We start from the raw sequence: 21,778 nt of genomic DNA on the forward strand, positions 1-21,778 counted from the left end.
TCATTACAGTGACAACATTTAATGGGAAAACTTAGTTTAAAGGAAAAGTTCAGCATAAACTTCAATCCACAGAAACAAAACAATAAAGTGTGTTAAAGTGGCTTTTTTTTTCTTTAAATCTGCATAAAAAGTTTCATATTTCTGTCTTCTGAGTGCAGCAGTTGATGCATTTTATAATCCAGCAGAACCTAACCTAACCTGCAGCCTTTAACGCAGACTTGACATCCTTTGTGAAGTGTAATGTATATCAGGCTGTTTTCTCTACTGACTTCCTGTCTCTTCTTTTACTGGTTTCTCCTGCAGGTGTGAGCAGTGAGTCTCTGTACCGAACACCTGCAGCCTCCGGTGGACCTGCAGAGCTGCGTCAGGCTCTGGACTCAGGTAAACACACCGTGATCAATGAACTATTCATCCGAAATGCCAAATATCTGCTGGTTCCTGCTTCTCAAACATGTAGAATTTCTTCTTTTCTCTTTTTTAAAACTTTGCAAATTGAATATCGTTTGGGTTTTTTTTACTGCTGGACATTTGAAGATGACACTTTGAAGATGCGTTTGTGACTGTAAAGGAGTATAATGATATCCTGAGGCCAGAATTAGGCAAAGAAATTCAAGAACATGTGGGTCGCAAACAATATGTGATAATATACTGTGCACACACACACAGCGGGAGGAAAGAGAGAAGCAGAGAGAGCAGAAGACACTTTAATAGATTCACCTCGTTACATAACAGTGATCAATTTATGCAAAGTCGATCCTCATGTCTGCAAAAGAGTCTGACAGTCAGACCTGGTATTTTTACTATAGGACCAATAAGGCACAAGTGAGATAAATGACAAACATTATCATCATTTCTAATGAAGAAATAAACATCAGTTTAAAGAGAAAATCCACTTTTTTTGCACCGGACACATCATCACAAGTCAAAATGAGCTTGTATGTGACTGATGTGTATATATAGTATAAATAGCAGAACACAAAGTTAACAAGGTTTATTCCTCTTCTGTAGAAGTAAACACAACACACTCAGAGCTTTCTGCTTCCCAAGGACTCCCAACACTTCAATGTTTTTATTAAATATACTGTATATTAAATATTATTTTCTGAAGGGAGCGGTCTACGGAGTCCTTGGGAAGCAGGATGTGTGTGTGTGTGTGTGTGTTTTGCACACTGAACAGATTCAGGGCTGACAAACAGTAACTTCAACTTAACTTCAAAAAGACACTCACACACGTCAGATAAGAAAATGTATTGAATGTATTGCAGCCACGAGTATAAATACAGTTTTGTTGAATGCCTAGAAGCCTTTACGTTCACACATAGATGAATGTTACAGATTCCATGTGTGTAAAGTGTGACTGAAAGTGAAAAAACCAGAAATTCTCAAAGTTCTCTGCAGGTAAAAAGCTACAGAAACATGTTATTTCACCTGCTCACAGTTTAAAAAAAATTAAACCCAGCAAGACATAGAGTTCATTCAGCCTGCACACACTGACACAGAAGCAACAAGTGTCTGATCACTAACAGCTAACAGCTCTGATATCTCACCTCCTGCTCTCCTGTTTCAATTTCAACAAACAACAAATCTCCTGCTGGGAAGGTTTCCAGGTCGTATCGGCCCGATGAAGCCGAGTGGAGCCGAAATCACTGAGACAAAAAAAAAAAAAAAAAAAAAAGTTGTTAAAAGTTTGAGTTGCTGAAGTTCAGGTTTGGCACCACCAGGGAGTGCTCTGACGCCGTACTTTATTTTTGGGGAGCAGAGGAGGGAAAATCACAAAATCAGACACTCGACTCGACTCTGAGGAAGAGGAGGAGGAGGAGGAGAGGAGAGAGACGGGAGAAAGGGAGCAGGGAAGGAGAACAAAAAAAAATCTCTTCTCACCTGTGATGCTATTGATCAGAAAGTTACAGTCACACACATAATATTAATGCTGACTCACTGACTCTCCAATTTTAATTTCAAGTTTAATTGACTCATTAAAATCTGTACAATCAGAGACAAACATATTACCTTCAATTAGTGCATTTTATGCCCTGGGTAATGCCTCTCAGGCTGCAGGCTGTTCTAACCCTCTGATTGGTTGAGACATAAGCAGCCGGACAGGAAGTTCTGCAGGGATGAAAACGACTTTTTTTACTGAAGCATTACATAACATTTCTAATTATTTTGTTGAATTAACATAATAAAGAGCAGGATTACCAATTTCATCATAATTTGCTATGTGCTCGATTAATATAAATGCAGGTTTTGGATCGATAGGAAGCTCATAGCAGATAACAACAACTGTGACACATATTCCAAGAGGATATCAGTGCAGCAGTTTAAAAAATGATATATTTATACAATCAATCACTTAATAAACATTGACCATATTTGATGCACCTTAAATCTAACTTTTGGCTGAAGAACCTCTGACTCACTCCTGAAACCGAACCTTGGAGGAGTCCAAAAAACCGCCTCCAAGAATAACTCAAAGTTGTTTGTTATTTTTTGCTGATCAGCAGGACCTGTGAAGAAACTTTTCCATAGTTTGAGAAATTCCAAGCCATTGTTAAGAGACATATTGCTCTTAAACAGCTGGAGGTCTGTTCGGTTCCATGTTTTTTATGTGACAAGAGAAAGTTTTGCAGATCCAGTTCAGCGTAGAAAGGAAATACTTCAATTTTATGTCGCCTGTCATCAAACTTTGCCCTCAAGTTTGTATCATCCTGCTGTAGTTAATTTAAATAGAATACTTCTCATAGTGAGGTTTAGTTTTGTATGATATCTCAGTGACAAAAGCTAAATTCAGTCAGCCTGTTGGCGGCTGTGAGGCAGCAGTCTAAACACTTTTTTTTTTGTATTTCAGTTCCAAAAATGAACATAACACATGAGTGAACTGCACAATGGACCAGTCTGTGATGGTTTTAAAATAAAACATAAATTCCCCCCCAAAAAATTCCCCAGAGTCTGTTGATAGGATTCAGTCAAGCGAAGAGCTTTATCTGAGCAAATATACCATGAATTTATGGGCTGCCACTTCTGCTACTGCTCTTTATACTTTGTTATTAAGGCAGGAGGCTGCTGGCTTGTTATTTAAAAAAAAAAAAAAATCTTCCCTGGTGCAGCTTAAAGTACGGAGTCATAAAGTCTCCAAAAAAAAGTTTTTTTTCCTATAATGGTCAAAAGTATGAAAATAAGACCCTGGTTGCATAAAACGGGAATTTCCTTTTTAAATGTTTAATCTGGAGGACTCTTTTGATTACAACAATCAGGATCATAAGACCCAAAATGAAAATAAATGACTTGATATGATTGAAATTTTTCTCAGAGTGAATCCAGTTTTCTTCAGAAAGTCAACATTTCCATTTCCAGTTTATTGAGCACTTAGAATAGATTTAGTGCAGAAGAAAACACACACACACACACACACACAGAAACACACACACACCCACCTGGCCTCCTTGGGCAGTGTTGGGAGGTCAGCATGGGGCCAAAGATATGCACATACTCAAAGTAATTGACTGAAAGGAGCTGACATGTAGGCACTCAGAGGAATTTAGCATGCAGGCTTGACAGGCACACACACATATATGTTGAGGCAGAAAGAGGGCTGCATGGGAGAAATCCTACGCACGTTATGCTGGAAAATGGAGAGAAATGCACGCCGTTGACATCCCGCAGTCACACCGGGCTCTCTGTGTGTACAGTAAGTGGTTTAATACACATGGACAGATCCTATGGAATATATATGAAAAAGGCGGTGGCTTGTGTGCAGATTTGTGCTGACATGAGGCTGTGAGGTCATGTGAACACACACACGCATACACACACACGGAGGAAAAGTTTGGTTTGAATGTTGGAGTGCAGGGAGGGAGGGAACAGCCTGATGACTCAGTGAGGAAATGTTAGGCAGGAGGGCAACCTCGTTGTAAGTTATGGAAATATCTCTGTCTATCTTTTCTCATTGTCCAAGCTGTCAGTTGTCAGAGTTTTATAGCCAGGTTAGGGCTAGGGTTATGTTTAGGGTTAGGGTTAGGGCTAGGGTTACTGAAATCTTTATTTATTTATTAGGGTTAGGTTTAGGGTTACTGAAATCTTTATTTATTTATTAGGGTTAGGGTTAGGACTATGGTTAGGGTTAGGATTAGGGTTACTGAAATCTTTATTTATTAGGGCTAGGGTTAGGGTTAGGGTTACTGAAATCTTTATTTATTTATTAGGCTTAGGGCTAGGGTTAGGATTAGGGTTACTGAAATCTTTATTTATTAGGGTTAGGGCTAGGGTTAGGTTTAGGATTAGGGTTACTGAAATCTTTATTTATTTATTAGGGTTAGGGTTATGGTTAGGTTTAGGATTAGGGTTACTGAAATCTTTATTTATTTATTAGGGTTATGGTTAGGGTTAGGATTAGGGTTACTGAAATCTTTATTTATTAGGGCTAGGGTTAGGGCTAGGGTTATGGTTAGGGTTACTGAAATCTATTTATTAGGGTTAGGGTTAGGGTTACTGAAATCTATTTATTTATTAGGGTTAGGGTTAGGGTTACTGAAATCTTTATTTATTAGGGCTAGGGTTAGGGTTAGGGTTACTGAAATCTATTTATTTATTAGGGTTAGGGTTACTGAAATCTTTATTTATTAGGGCTAGGGTTAGGGCTAGGGTTAGGGTTAGGGTTACTGAAATCTATTTATTTATTAGGGTTAGGGTTACTGAAATCTTTATTTATTAGGGCTAGGGTTAGGGCTAGGGTTAGGGTTAGGGTTACTGAAATCTATTTATTTATTAGGGTTAGGGTTACTGAAATCTTTATTTATTAGGGCTAGGGTTAGGGCTAGGGTTAGGGCTAGGGTTACTGAAATCTTTATTTATTAGGGCTAGGGTTAGGGTTACTGAAATCTATTTATTAGGGTTAGGGTTAGGGCTAGGGTTAGGGTTACTGAAATCTATTTATTTATTAGGGCTAGGGTTAGGGTTAGGGTTACTGAAATCTATTTATTAGGGTTAGGGTTAGGGCTAGGGTTAGGGTTACTGAAATCTATTTATTTATTAGGGCTAGGGCTAGGGTTAGGGTTACTGAACTCTATTTATTAGGGTTAGGGTTAGGGCTAGGGTTAGGGTTACTGAAATCTATTTATTTATTAGGGTTAGGGCTAGGGTTACTGAAATCTTTATTTATTAGGGCTAGGGTTAGGGCTAGGGTTAGGGTTACTGAAATCTATTTATTAGGGTTAGGGTTAGGGCTAGGGTTAGGGTTACTGAAATCTATTTATTTATTAAGGCTAGGGTTAGGGTTAGGGTTACTGAAATCTATTTATTAGGGTTAGGGTTAGGGCTAGGGTTAGGGTTACTGAAATCTATTTATTTATTAAGGCTAGGGTTAGGGTTAGGGTTACTGAAATCTATTTATTAGGGTTAGGGCTAGGGTTAGGGTTACTGAAATCTATTTATTTATTAGGGTTAGGGCTAGGGTTAGGGTTAGGGTTACTGAAATCTATTTATTTATTAGGGTTAGGGCTAGGGTTAGGTTTAGGGTTACTGAAATCTATTTATTTATTAGGGTTAGGGTTAGGGCTAGGGTTACTGAAATCTATTTATTAGGGTTAGGGTTAGGGCTAGGGTTAGGGTTACTGAAATCTATTTTTTTATTAGGGCTAGGGTTAGGGTTAGGGTTAGGGTTACTGAAATTTATTTATTTATTAGGGCTAGGGTTAGGGTTAGGGTTACTGAAATCTATTTATTTATTAGGGCTAGGGTTAGGGTTACTGAAATCTATTTATTTATTAGGGTTAGGGTTAGGGTTACTGAAATCTTTATTTATTTATTCATTTATTTATTCATTTATTACTTTACTGGCCTCACTACTGTGGATGTACATAATCCAGCTATCAAACAAGCTAAACACTTCAGCCAATAAACAATAGTACAGATTAGCTGTCGCTTTAGTGTTTAATGAAACTGCAAAATACTTACAACATAAAGGAAAAAGCTGAGCTGCGTTACAGTTTCTTACTTAACTAGTTTCCTGCAGCAAGTCAACATAAAGTAGCTATCCTGTGTCTCTAAGAACAGGCATTAAAGTAAGAATTCACAATAAAAGCAGGCAGCACCGGCATAAACCATCTAAACCTGACAACTAAACAAATCTTGAATCATTGTTTGACATGGAAAATGCATTGATTAGCCGCTGATAAGCATCTAACAAACTCTGGTCAGCAGGACGGCAGCAGATCAGCTGAACACCGCTGCTTTCTACCCGACATTTCCTATTTTTCTTTCCATAATTTCCTGTCTTAACAGGAAGAAGTAAAACACAACTAAATCCCAACTACCACCAGGTGTCAGCATTGTTTGCTGAACTAAACACAGTCCCGAATACTTACGAAAGGTGAACGCACAATATGTAATTTCAGCCTCTAGGGGTCTCTCAATCCAAACAATAACATTCGATAACGGTGTGAAGTAGCGTGGCATCATGGGAGTTGTTGTCTTCATTGTTAAACAACCAGCTTCTTCGGGTTAAGATTACTCCAGTGTTCATTGTTCAGGATGTTTTTACCAGGAGCCGAATTATCCGCAGAAGTCTCCTCCTCTCTAAAAACAAACATACACAGGGATTAAAATCGGTAAAAATACTGAATAAAGCTGTTTCACGTAAAAAATCAACGTTTCTCCGATGATGTTTGGCGAGCACCGGACTTCCTGGAGGGGCTGCTAGCCGAGCTGCTACTAACGTTTGCTCAGCTTGTTTCTCTGATAATTTAAGATCCAATTTTTCATCCAGTTAAAATATGTAGCTAAAAACTAAACGTTTATCATAAAAATGTGGCTTAAAACTGAAAGTCAATTTATAACAGTTCCTGTCAATCAACCACAAAGTTGATGCACTATCTTGTAGGTATATACTCTTCGGTAGACGCCATTGAAGTGGACAAACACAATGTACACATGTAAACAAACACATGCATCTTGTGCGTGTTTACTCTTTGGTAGAGGAGGTATGACGCCATCGACAGGCGACCAAATGAAACGGACCATTACCTTGATTAAAATTACTGATTTCTCTGGGTTTGAAATTATTTGGAAACATTTGGCTGCTGTGGCTCAGGAGGTAGAGCGTGTTGTCCACTGATCGGAAGATCGGCGGTTCGATTCCCGGCTCCTCCAGGGTGCATGTTGATATGTCCTTGGGCAAGATACTTAACCCCAAATTGCTCCTGATAGCTGTGCCATCAGTGTGTGAATGATTAGATTTCCTCTGATGGGCAGGTTGGGACCTTGTATGGTAGCTCCTGTACCCATTCAGTGTATGAATGTGTGTGAATGGCTGAATGTGACTCGTAGTGTAAAAGTGCTTCGAGTGGTTGAAAGACTAGAAAGGCGCTATAAGAGTACAGTTCATTTACCATTTGGGATAATGTAAGTACACAACTCAACAAAATATATAACATAGCTCTTGTTGTTTTTAGACATTTTAATGCAGAATAGTTACATATTAAATCTTTAAAACACATTGGGTTTAAAAACAGTGGACTTAGTCTATAATATATCCACCATATTTAAGTTGCAATTGTAGAATTTAAAACCTTCCAGTTTCCTAAAATATGTAACTTCTGATAAAAATATAGAAGACACAAATTCAGTATCTTGTTTTTTTACAGTAAAAACTGTTTTAGCAGAAACACATTACTATAATAATAAATTACATCCATCTGTATGCTGCAGTGTGATGAAACAAACATGCTCACATGCTGCTCTAGTTCCACTGCTGTCTAATTCAGTAAATGCGTAACGCATAGAGTTAAGTATTGCATAAACAGCATGAGAGTCTATATCATACAGTTAATCTTTATTGATAATAATAATGTTTTTAGTTATGACGTTTGTCACTGAGAAGTAGCAGCGTTTTCAGAGAAGTGAAGTTACGGGTTTACAGGTGGATTCAAAGGGGAAAAAAGGAACATTTCTGTTTTTTAAAGTAGCGACACACATGACAACTGTTGGGCTGATTATGAAAAGCATTCAGGAGAAACAACTGATGGGAGCGAGTCGGCAGATAAAATCATAAAGTGTTTGATATGTAAAGATTCTAATCTGAAGATCCAGTCGCTGCCAGTCCTTCTCATAAAGACTTTTTCTAACATGTTTGATATTTGCGACTTCACGTGTGTCACCTGACGGAGACGTACGGTAAATAAACAAAAGAACAAGAGATGTTTGTGGTGTGAGAGAGCAGCCGGACAACTGAGCTGTGAAGAGAATGAACTTCTCTACGACATCAAATCAAAGAGCCGCACAGCCGACCAGAACCTGAAGTTAGCTTCAGTCCACATTACTCACGCCTCTCCATCCTGGATCTCACACCAACTCTGACCAAATAGCGTCGTACCACCAGAACTCCAGCAGTGACCGGGCAGCGGTTCAGTGTGTTGACTCAGTCGTGAGGTTTATGCTCCTTCTTGGCTGTCAAAGACTGAAGTAATCAATGTGAGTCGGCGGAAATGATCTGTATGTGTGGTCCGTCCGGTCTTTGTAGGTTTCAGCTTGTCATCGGGTTTGTACCCAGCGGAAGGTGACATCAGCGGGGTTAAAAGTGCTCACGACTACGGCAAGCGCTCTAAGTCAAAGTTGAACCAGAAAGTGACTTTGCAAAAATCAAACTGACCTTTACAACAGTTTCTCCAGATGTCCGTCCTCTCTGCATCATGACATCATAACTAAACAAAATGATGGTAAAGATATTTTATTAGCATGTAGAGCGAAGTGTACGTCAATGTGTTGCAGAGCAGCTTCGGGAAGTTATATATATCATTATTAGAGCATGATGCAACATCAATCAGCCTGCAGGACGTGGTGTATCAGAGCTGCTGCAGTGCTCTCACTCTCTCTTTGTTGTGTGTTTGTGCTGCATGAGTTATGGAATAATGTTATGTAACAGGGAGTTGTTGCATTGTATGGAAACTCTCAGGCTATTCCACAGCCTCAAATCCTTCCTAATTGATCCGTGGATACAGTGCATGTGTGTGTGTGTGTGTGTGTGTGTGTGTGTGTGTGTGTGTGTTTTATTTGTCTATTTGTCAGTTTGCTGCATATGTACTGTATTTTCCTATGCAAGTGTGTGTGTGTGTGTGTGAGAGAGAGAGAGAGTCACACAGGCTCAGAAAGCTCTCTAGAACATTACCTCATCAAGTTGACCTCCGATTGGTACACGGCCCGGACGTTGCCATGGTGATAGCTAGCCTTTTTTAGTCGGTTGGTTCTGCTGTGCCCACACAGCGCTCAGTGTGTTGGCCCAGTAACTCTATGTGTGTGTGTGTGTGTTTGTGTGTGTGTGTGTGTGTGTGTGTGTGTGTGTGTGTGTGTGTGTGTGTGTGTGAGCTGTCTGGTAATTCTATCCTTGTGGGGATCTTTTTGAGTTTCAGACCTTGAGAGTGAGGACGTTTGTGGAAAGTGAAAACATTTTGGAGTGAGGACATGTTTTGGACAGTAAGGACATTTTAAAAAGTGAAGTAATTTGTGGAAAGTGAGTGATAGGGGAATGAGGACAAAATGGGAAAGTGAGGATATTTTTGGAATGTTGAAGACATTTTCAGGACATTTTGAAAAATTAGGACTTTTTTTTTTTTTTTTTTTTTGCAAAGTGAGGACGTTTTTTGGAAGGTAGGACATTTTAGATACAGTAGTCGGGATACTTTAGAGAGCATATTATTGAAAGTGGGGATATTTTGGAAAGTGGGAACATTTTCCCCTAAAACGCTCTTATTTTAGAAACTACGGACATATTTGAAAAGGTGAGGACATATTTTCTGAAATGAGAAAAAAACTGTAAAGTGAAGACATTTATCCAAAAGTGGATTCATAGTGAGGACATGTTGGATAGTGATGGTTTTGGGGGGGGGGGGGGGGGGGGGGGGGGGGGGGCAGAGAGGCCTTTCTTTAAAAGCGTAGAGACATTTTAGAAAGTGAGGATATTTTTTTGGAATGTGAAAGACGTCTTCAGGACATTTTTGCAAAGTGAGTAAATTGTTTGGTTAGGTGAGGATTATTTGTGGAAGGTGAAGACATTCTTAGGAAGGGGAGGACAGTTTGGTGAAGTGGGAACATTTTTCCAGAACGTTCTTAATTTGGAAAGTAATTTTGCAAAAGGCAGAAAGGAGAGAAGTGAGAAAAAAAAAATGTGTAAAGTGAAGACATTTTTTCCATATGTGAATGTTTTCCAAAGTGAGGACAGTGAAGACATTTCTGCAGAGTGGGGACATTTTTGGACATTGGCAACATTTTTTTTTTTTTTATAAAGCTTCCTTATTTTGGAAAGTGAGGACATATTTGAAAATTTTAGGGCATTTTTGGAAAGCGAGGACGTTGGACAGTGAGGAACTGATTTTGCAAAGTGAGAAAAAAAGAAAAACTGACAAGTTTCGGATAACAAGAACATTTTTGAGCTGTGAGGACATTTTTTTTGAAAGAGAGTGAAGACACTTTATAAGGCGCGGGCGTTAAAAAAAACAAACATAGTTGACATATTTGAAAAGCTGGGACATCTTGAACGGTTTAAAATAAGAATTAAGGCTTTGTGAATACATTTAGTACATTATGAGTCCTCACAAGTATAGAAATACAAACATGAATACGTGGGCATATGGGCATCTTCATCGGTTTGTGTGTATACAGTATGTGTCAGTGTGTGTGTGTGTGTACGATGTATATGATAATTACATGGATGTACACACACACCGGGTGCCAACGCCAACATGTCAGGCACTGAGTGGGCAGTCTGTGTTTTGGAAACAATGACGCATGTTGGCTCAGACTGTAGCAGAATATACTGCGTTCTCGAGACGCTTATATAGGAACATATAGAGAAACAGCAGCTCACCCCTCACACACCTAAACAATCAATAATCATTTATTTATCTGTAATAATTTCTCAAACTTTATCCGACATAATGAGAAACCTCTCTCCTCACATGTCCACCTCCTGGTTCAGATAGATGGAGACGTACTGTCTTTCTTCTCATCCTCCCATCCAATCCCATCGCCGCTAACAACCTTTCAACCAATCTGCAGCCGTGGACCCATTAAATAATCTTTTATTTCACTGCACCTTCTTTATGTACTCTTCAATCTTTCCTCTCTCTCTCTCTCTCTTTCCTTCTCGTCTTTTATCTCTTTCTCTTCCTTTTTTTTTTTTTTTATTCACTCATTCATCACCGTCCCTTTTCTTCCCCTCCCTGCCTCGCTGACAGGAGCCGCTGAGTTCAGCAAAACACAAATTAAAAGCAACCCCCCCCCCCCCCTTTTTCTCCTCCATCTCTCCATCCTTTTTTCTACCATTCACCATCCCTCCATCCTCACACCGTCCGTCCGTCCGTCCGTCCTTCCTTCCTCTCGTCTGTCGGCCTGCCACAGCTCCGCTATTGGTCGGAGGTGATGTCATCATCCTCCTCTGGCGCCCGTCAATAACCTATTAGAAGCCAGCGTTTTTTTTTTTACAGTCAGCTGGGGAGCAAAGAACTCACACACACACACACACACACACACAAACACACACTCGAACACACACTTGTGCACAACGGACGGACTTGAGGTGGAAACAGATAAAAGCTGCTGGCTGCGGAGGTGTGTTTGTCAGCGTGTTGTAATGGAGATCTCAGTTAAAAGCGATGCTTTGTCATCACAGGCTACGACTTCCAAGAAAAAAGGTCGGAAAGTAAAAACCTGTTTTTCTTTTCTGAGCAGCTTTTCCTTTTTTTTCCGAGTGTGTGTGTTACATTTTTACAGTAGTACAGTATGTGTGTGTGTGTGTGTGTGTGTGTGTGTGTGCATTACTCACCTGTCTGTAGAGTTCAAGCATCATATTTGCAACACACTTCTATAAACGAGTGTTTTACTGGATGAGATTCAGTCTGGGTCTTTCATGATGGATACAGGCACATATTTTAAACTTTTGAACCCGAAACCTTTGAGCAATTCTCTTTTTTAATCCTCACAATAACTCAACACACACAGACTTCATACACATACTACTGGAAACAGGATTAAACAGTATTCATATATGTTAGATATTTTCTGTGTGTTGGACAAAAAATGCAAACTGTTTTTGTTTTTTTTCATAAAACCTTGTCTTTAGAACAAGATTATAACCACTCACATGTGAAATTATGGCATTTCTGAGTAACTTAAGTTCTGAAATAATAAATTGCATCCTGAACTAAAACATGCCATAACCTTATAAATGAAAAGATTAGTTAGGAAGCTACATAATCTACTGTAGAACTTGTGAATTGCTGTTGTTAGCATGCTAGCGACGCTAGTTTCACCTGTTCTAGCTAGAAACCCAGTTGATTGGGGTGTGCCCGAATACAAATACGTTATCCGGCAAAGCACAAATAGTGGGGTTTCTTACAAATATTTGTTTCATACAAATATTTTGAAAAATTATTTGTTTTCGAGAAGAAAAAAAAAACGGTTAGATCTCTAATTCAGTCTCAGCGAGGGGAGTCACATCCACCTGCTACATGACACACATTTCCTCATTTGGACATCACTCCTGGAGCTACTGACACTTGAATTTTCTAAAATTAAAAGCGTAATAAAAACAAAAACAGTATGTTTAAACCTCTTTCCACTTTTATTCGAATACAAATACAAATAATTTTGCTGCCTCAACAAATACAGATACAAATACAAATACTGGGATCTCTGCACATCCCTACGAGCCTGCTTTTCAACACAGTTATTTTCATTATCGATCAATATTTTGGTTTATAAAATGTCATTACAATTTCCCTAAAGTCCAGGGTTTTTAAATTGCTCAGATATTCAGTTTACTACCAGAGAAGAAAAGCAGCAAATCTTCACAATAAAGAAGCTGGAAACAATTAATGTTTAGTAGAAAAAAAATAACTTCAACGATTTATGAACGTTCAGTTTCAGTTGTCAAAGTTAAACTGCTGAATAAAGAAATCACAGCCGCATAAAAATGGGATACACGTCTGTAAAGCTTCTCACCGTCCTCCTCGTCCTCCTCCTCCCAGCATGTGATGTCCCAGCATCACATTCAGATGATGTCATCTTTCTCACAGCGCCGCTGGTGTGTGTGTGTGTCGTCTACAAACACACAACCTGCAGATACTGTTTAGATATATATATATATATATATCTGTATGTAAACGTCTTCTCCTTTTCTCTTCGTCTCTGTATGCTCACTTCCTGTCTCAGATGCTTATCTCAGCCATATGTCGCCCTGTAACATGAACAACTAAAGCGATACCTGTGGCTTCACCGTCTGTCTTTCTTTGAAACACACACACACACACACACACACACACACTCACACAGTTCGGCTTGTTTTTCTCTTTTGTTCTCTCTCTCTCTCTCTCTGCATCTACAAGCTGAATGTAGTCGCATCTTCCTTCTAACACACAAATCAGAATGTCCTTGAGAAAACTGTCCTGACATCCTCATTCGCTCATGTTTTTTCTGCACAGAACTTAAAGCCTTAAAGCTAAACCTTCCTCTCATTGCTGCATATAAATCTCAGCTCCTCAGCCCGACGGTGCATTCAGGGACGACACAGTTTCACGACGAATATGTTAATGTTCACACCGAACCAAGTTGTTACCAGTAATTATCAGATTTAGCTTCTATGTTTATGATCAAACCAGCTCTCCCATCAGTAACTATCTAATTATTTTCATGATCCATTAATCTGTCTTATTATTTTCTCGATTAATCAGTTTGTTCCATAAAATATTCAGTTTACTCAAGAAACCAGAACATATTCACCTGTGAGCAGCAGGAATCAGACAATTTTGACATTTTTGTCTTAAAAAAAATGTATGTATTCACGTTTTCTCCTTATCTTGGTCTTATACCTGAGGAATCCCTTAAAGTTCATTAAACTGATGCACAAAAGACTTGAACAACCAAAGTAAGGAAAACAACTTAAGATACCTCTGACTCTATCTTCTATCTAACTGCAATATAGCCGAGTTGGTGATAAATGAAGTCAGTGAACGCATCCTGAGAAGAGTGTTGTGTAACTGGGAGAAACCAATGGATACACTTAACGATGAGCAATTGATTTATAGATTTGACCAGTAGTCAATACATGGTTTTTCTGACCATCTAGAGTTGGATCATTCTACTTTCTGCAGCTTAATGATTGCTCTACGGTTTTATGCTACGGGATCTTTCCAGTCAGTAATAGTCGAGGTATTTCATGTCCACAAGTCAACGGTGTGCCACAACATTCACCGAGTTTTAAACGCCCTTATCTGTCTGCTGAACAAAGTGGTGAAATACCCATCAAAACAAGAGGAAGATGAGATACTGGCGCACTTCCTTAATGTTGCTGGTTTCCAAAGAGTGTGCGGAGTGATGGACGGGTTCCTCATCAGGGTTCAAGCGCTTGTAAAATTTGAAGATTAACATTCAGTCAATGTCCGGTTAGATTGCAATCATGAAAATAAAACTGGTGGTAACCATGACACTCAGATACTGGATGAGTGTGTCCTTGTGAGGGAGTTTGAGGAGAGGAGGCATAAAGGCATCATTCTTGGTCATCCATCCTGCCAATAGATCTCAAGCAAGTGGTCTAAGTATCCAAATGGTAACATAGACCTACTTTGTTCATCTGCATGCTTGACTTTAATTTATATTTGATTAAATGTAATTGATAATAGTTGAGAGTACCATGCAGCCCCCCCTCCCTCCCTCCGTCTCCCCACACAACACAACTACAACTGCAGTTTGTGCAAGACGCCGTCAAATATCGAGCGGGTCAACAGGCATGCTGAGCTTTGTGTGGATCTGTGCAGATGTTGCATGTGTGATGCTGTTCAACTTATCAAAGGACTTCGCAGTAGATGAGGAAGACGAGCAGCATGAGACCTTTGAAGAGGTCAAGGAGGAAAACGGCTACACTGTGCGAGAGACCACAGTAAATAATTTCATCAGCTAAAATAATTAATAATAGGCTATAAATAATGACTTCACAGATTAGTGTAATTATTTAATTTTATTTGTTACAGAGACATATATGCCTGGACAGAAATGATTATAAATATTTAATGATTATTACTTAATTTATTAAATTAAGTGTTATGAAGTGGATACATTGGCCTATATTCAAGGGCAGCAACAGTAAAATCATTTTTCTCTACAGCCAAGTTCTCAGTTTGAAGCTCTAATTTATTTTGTAGCGTGCAAAAGGGTCACACAGGATAACTAGTAAAGTTTTACTTTGTTATACTTTGTTAGAGTAAATAATAATCTTTATTTTACGCATGTTTGGATTGAGATTTTGTAAAGTTTTAATTGATAGGAAAAAAGACAATAACTTCTTACTTTGACATTACTTTAACTATACAGTCAATACAATGCTATTAACAGTAACGTCATTAATTAGTCTTAAACTGAAGACTGTAAATGACCACGGCTCTCCCCTCTGTCACTAATCCCTCCCACGGTAGGTGAGTCACGACCATTGATGTCCGCGACCATCACTGTCTCGTTTAAAAGAGGTTTTGGAGGTGGACCCCCACCAATTTGGTTTTCTTGACTCCTTTTCTTGCATTTTTTTTTTTTTACCATCGGCCAAATTTGTGAGGCGATAACAGGTATCACAAGTGCAAGTGCAAGCAAACAGTCTCTACGTGAAAACTGTAGAATGTTACTGCTGTAAAATCTGTTTCAACGCAGTAAATCCCTTAACTAAGGAAACCTTTTACGGGATTCTGTGCAACACCTTTAAGTAAGTCCCTCAGCTAAGGAGAAATTAAGCCTTAAAGGACCAGTGTGCAGGATTTAGTGGCATCTAGTGGTGAGATTGCAGATTGCAACCAAATGAATACCCCTCTCCTTCCAAGCGCGTAGGTGTGACGGGTTGTGCATGGCCACACAGGACTTGCTCTCACTCTGATACTGTTACAAAAATCAGCAACACACAGTCACCGTCAATAGCGTGTCATGCAACTACAAGCGTTCAGGTCTCTGTGTAACAAAGAATGGAAATATGACCATCTCAAATAATTACTAGAAGACATTTTGCCACAGAGCAAGCCAGCAAGTACGAGGCTAGCTAACTAGCATTAGCCCGATATGCTTTTTGACTACATGCTACTAGTGTTTATAGTCAAAATACTTGCGACTGACTGTTGTAGAAACAAATTTAAAGCATTAAACATTGACACATTGGTTGCTCCACCTCCAGCATGAAAGTATCTTTCTTTGCTGAGGCACGTACGGTGCACAGAGAGGAACGCTATTTGTGCAGTTACGCTATTATTCCACCAGGTGGCTCTAAAGCTATGTACATACAAGACGGGCATATTTATTTTGAAGAAATTCATATAGGGGTTATTTCTAAGCCTGTTACGTAGGAGAACTTGTGTGTGAAACCCACGAAAAACATGAAAGGTCTTCTCTCTAGAGGTTGTGTTTGGTTTGTCTGTTCTGGGCTACTGTAGAAACATGGTGGTGCAACATGGCGGGTTCCATGGAAGAGGACCTGCTCCCTCTGTAGATATAAAGGGATCATTCTAAGGTACCAAAAACACAATTATTCTTAGTTTCAGGTGATTATACACTAATTAAAACATACTTATGAATATTATATTCCATTTCTGCCAATAGGTCCCCTAAATCCTACACACTGGTCATACTTAAGGGGAAAGCTTAAGGTGTTAAAGTTAAACACTCCGTGACTATTAGGCAGTTAATAAATTGTCCAACAGTTGGTCCATCTCTTATCACAGTCTCTTGCAAATGGGAGTTCTGCCTCCCCATCAATCTGTCAGCAAGAACTAAAAGTTGAAGGTCGTACCACACAGTTCCCGCTCCTAACAACAACACTCCTGCGTTCTCACACACACACACACACACACACACACACACAAGGTTTATGCAAGAAAAAACACATGCACGTCTAAGTATAAACACGTGAATCATAAAACAGTTTGCGTGAGCGTAAAAGTAACAAAAGAGTCAAAAGTTCCATTACAGGTATTTCATTCCATTACCAAGTAGTCTAAACAGAGAGAGGGGGGGTCTGTGTGAAGCAGGCAGTTAAATACAAATAAAAACAGACGGAAAAGCGACGTTTGTGTATAACTATGTTGTTAAGGTTAGTTAAAAACACTTGTTGTGAAAACAGAATTTAATCATTTCTAAAGCCTGTAAGCTAATTTACTGTTAACTTTCACATTAGAAAAATATTTAATTAACTCAAAGGGCATGATCCCTTTCCTGCTCGGCTTTTAATTTGACCTACAGTTACGTTTACACCATCTAGCGGACGTAGTGATTATGACCACAGGAAGTGACGCAGTTCAGATGATGTCAGTATAAGGTGACTTCCTCTTTATGAGGAGGCGATTTGGGTCAATGGCTAGATAGTTAGTAGGACTTTGCTGCAGGAGACCACTGTTCGCCTCCCGTTTTCCAACTGCCAATCGGGACATTTTTCTAAAACCCTAGCAACGTTATGGTTTGTGTTTACTGTTGCCATGTTGACCAAGGGTTGCGTAACTTTAAGGAAGTAATAACTACCTTGCAAGTGATAATTTTAACTCAAACCATGATCTTTTCCCTAACCCTAACCAAATGGTTTTTGTGCCTAAACCTAACCAGACCTTCACCACAGCGTTGTCACACCATAAAACATAATTATTTGTTGACAGTGTTTTGTAACAGTTTTGGAAAGCGGCGTTTTATTTTTCTTATTTTTGGAAATCAGCATATAACACTACTTTGGGTCCTTCTGGAGTGCAGGTACAGACGACCAACTGTGGTTGTTTAATCATGAGGACGTGTTGAAATATGTTTCAACAGCAATCAAAAGAACAGCAACATTAAAGTGTGTATGGAATTAATTAGTTATTGACAACAGTATTTCTGCTCAGACAGATGTTGTCGACAACATCTGTCTGTTGTTGTGTATGTACATTATGTTGAATTGACCTTGTCAGCCACTAAAGTAAAGGTTGTAACCTCCCACTGTTTGACACTGCAGTTGTTTAAATCCTGGATTTTTATTTAGAATAAACCATAATGTTGATTTAAGTTGAGTGCCAGACTTCAGACTGTCCAAAAAAGTGTAAAGATGGAATAACATACAATTTCTCTTCTGTTTAAATTTGCAGCATCTCTTAAAGAACAAAACCACGCTTGATCTCATAGTCTTCAGAAGTCTTTAAATCCCATCTACGACCAAACTCTCGCACTCTGAGTCAACTCGAAACACGACGAGGCTTCTTCTCACATCTGAAGAGTGGCTGTCAAAAAATCAGACACGCAGCATTTCAAAATGAAAAATGGAAATATAAGCTTCAGTATATTGAGTTTGCGAGACCGACGGCGCAAATGAAAACCACCATCTGTGTGAGAGAAATGTGCTTTTTTTTAACACACGAACTGATTTATCCTTTAATGCCAATTCTCTCTAAACTATTATTAAATTTTGGCCTTTGGATGAACTCTCTCTTTTCTCTCTGCAGTCTGAGTGTGTTTCAGTTTCTCTCCTCTCTTTGTTTGTTGCTGCCTCTCTCGCTCTCTCTCTCTCTCTCTCTCTCTCTCTCTGGCCTCCTGTTGCATCTCTCTGAGTCTATGTTGTGATATCTGTGTGTGTGTGTGTGTGTGTGTGTGTGTGTGTGTGTGTGTGTGTGTGTGAGCAAAATGCCAAGGACAGACGGGTAGACGGAGAGGTGAGTGGGTTCACACACGCATAAATATGTACACACTAACACACACACACACACACACACACACACACACACACGCACCAGTAGACTCGTGCACACAGCAGCGATCGGACGTATTTGACTATATTCAGTGTTGAAACAGAAAAAAAAAAAAAAAAGTTCAGAGGGTTCAGGCTGAGATTATCACCCCAGGGACCAAACATACACACACACACACACACACACACACACACACACACACAGAACTCTGTACACTTTGTCTTGTGGTCAGTGAGGAATGAATGTTTCTGTCACTATTTTCTCCTCTTCTCTTCCCTCTCTTTCCGGCCTTTTTCTTTCCTTTTTTTTTGAGTATATCAAACATACAAAACATAATCAAACAACAAACTAAATAAATGAACAAACAAACAAACAATAAAACCTTCCAAAGTTACTTAAGTCACAATTTTATACTTCAGGATAGGGACTTTTTGTTCAGGAAGTCCATACGGTCCCTTGGATTTTCCCTTTAATGCAAATGTTATTTTTTCCATAAATAATAAGCTTGACCGGTCCTTTTAGCCATCGGCTAAGAGATGGCTTTAGTGGATATTTCTAGCACACAGTAACTTTATATTTGGCATGCAGATAACAAAAATATACCATATTTTTCTTCTCACAACACATATAGTAGGAAATACACCATGTTTTTAGTCTTTTACTGAATCCACCAGAGTCTCGGTTGGTTCTTTGTTATTCTCTTACTAAAGGGTGTTTCCCATACATAGGCTCTACTGGGGCGGCCAGCCCAGTTAGATTAAGACCCGCCCAGGTAGATAAAAGTCAAATTCAGATTTAGTTTTCAATCAAAATGCACAGAGTTTCCCTTTAAACTATAGCAGACCGCCATCCCCAACCATATAACCAACACTTGCAACACCAACACACACACACACTCTAGCGTATAATCTCTATAAACAGATATCTGCATAAGAATCTGTAGACAACAGGACAAGATGTTGGTACTGGAAGTGTTCTGGTTTCCGTTTGTTGTCTGTTTGTAGTCTGAGTAGATTTAACTAATCACATTTGAGTGAGCTTTAGTTGCATGTGTCTGTGTGAAGAGTAAAACAGGTGGAATGCATTGGCCGAAATGCAGTGTTGGAACCCATCAGCTATCATCTGATGATGATTTAGCTTTTTAGTAGCTTTTTTAAAAACTTATCTGCATTCATATCTGTTTATAGAGATTGACCAAGATGTCGTCTGGACCGTCTCAAGCTGCTAATCAGACTGTGAAGAACTCACTTGACGCGCCAGATGGTTTGTTTACACAGAACCATCTGAGAAGTCGTCCTTGAAAACTGTTTGGAAAAGGGTAGGAACTTTCAAAAAAATACTCAGCAGTGATCGGATGAACCGTCTGTCACCGTTTATCACCATCTTACCTCGCGAGGCAGCTGGAGAATCCTGATAGGACGCAGATCGGTCCGAAACCCACTGGTGGTTCAGACACAAGCGCATAACTGGAACCTTGACATGTACGCTGATGACATCCTGTTGTACTTTTCATTTAAACCTAACGAGCTTCACAAACTCTCTGTGTTTAACAACTGTGTAAACGCAATTAGGAATTGCAATTAGGAAAACTGAAGTCCTGATCTTTGGCCCTGACAATCTTCAGTCAGCAATCAGGCAGAACCTCGGTGCCTTATCTTCAAACACAGCCAAACTCCGGTCTGTGGTATCAAGAAATGAATCACGTTTGGACTACTGTAACTCTCTTTTTTCTTATTTTAATAAATCTTCCATACAACACTTACAAACTGTCCAAAACGCTGCTGCTGCTGCTGCCAGGCTTTTTAACACAATCCAACAGATGGTCACATACAACTCCTGTTTTAATCTCATTGCACTGGCTTCCAATTCATTTTAAGATTTTGGTGCTCACTTACATAGAGCCCTACACAGCCAGGCTCCACAGTACATTAGTGACCCTCTGTACCCCTACACCACTAGTCGAGCTCTTAGATCCTCCACCCGGGGCTTTCTAAGTGGACCTCGTACACATTTTAAGACCCGGGGGGATCACGCCTTCCAGTCAGCAGCCCCCTAAGCTTTGGAATAGTCTTCCAACAAGCTTAAGGTTAATGTAGACTCCTTTAAAAAAGCAGCTAAAAACCCATTTGTTCAGACAGGCGTATTGGGTAGCATGTGCTATTTTATCTTAATTTGTCCATTTTATCTGCTCTCCTTGTATATTTTATCTGGTGTCTTTGTTTTTTTTTTTTTTATTTATTCTGATTTTATTTTATTTTATTTTTATTTCTCACAAGGTAAGTAAACAGTGAGCGGCGCACAGAAGAGGAAGCCCAGATATCCGTTATCTGGATATTCGCTTGCGACACTGGAAACCCCAAAATATCGTTCATTGCCCAAATCATTACCCTCTCTCTTTCTCTCTCTCTCACACACTGACCTCATACACTGATCTAAACTTTAATTATGCTTAACCAACAAATCGTATTCGCCCCCAAAACCGGCCGTTATGAACCGGGCTGTTTAGACGGGATGAGAAGGCAGCTGTGGTGCTTGATCCTTGTGGTATTTTGACCAAAAGCGTGTCAGATACATTTTATTAAGACCTCAGGGAACCGTGTTAACTTGTGGAGAAAGGGGGTATAAAATAGCCCCTTTAAAATAGAAAAAGAAAATACTTCTTTTATTAAGTCCAAAGCCAAATAAAAAAAAATCTTTGGAAGAAAAACACAAGAAAAATGTCCTTACATATAAAACGCACAGTAAAAAAGGGCTGTTGTGGAAATATGCAAATACACATTAAAGCAAACAAACATCCCCATGTACATAAACACACATAAACTGCAGCTCCATTAAAATGTGTAATAAAGTTTTAAATAGGAATATTTCATCACAAGCGGCTACATCGTCTTTAATGGTGTCTTTAAATGTTCGCTTCTTTATTGTGTTTAGTCTCTGCAGTCTAATGTGCATTATGTTCCTGAAACTGCATGAAATTGGTCATAATAATAAAAAGTTCTTGCAGAAACTTATTGTCACATTGATACGATGCTACACACGCAGCCCCGGGACATTAC

At 39.2% G+C, this 21,778-nt stretch overlaps 1 protein-coding gene across 2 annotated transcripts in view; it reads left to right on the top strand.

The window, feature by feature from the left end:
- Positions 1–21,778, top strand: part of pik3r3b (phosphoinositide-3-kinase, regulatory subunit 3b (gamma)) — a 264,605-nt gene that overhangs the window by 86,844 nt on the left and 155,983 nt on the right. For both annotated transcript variants that reach the window (XM_044362120.1, XM_044362121.1), the window contains one exon: positions 304–381. In XM_044362120.1, coding sequence (XP_044218055.1) covers positions 304–381 — 78 coding nt within the window. The remainder of the gene's footprint in view (positions 1–303; positions 382–21,778) is intronic.

This window comes from Thunnus albacares, chromosome 9, assembly GCF_914725855.1.
Source record: "Thunnus albacares chromosome 9, fThuAlb1.1, whole genome shotgun sequence".
Taxonomy (NCBI): Eukaryota; Metazoa; Chordata; class Actinopteri; order Scombriformes; family Scombridae; genus Thunnus; species Thunnus albacares.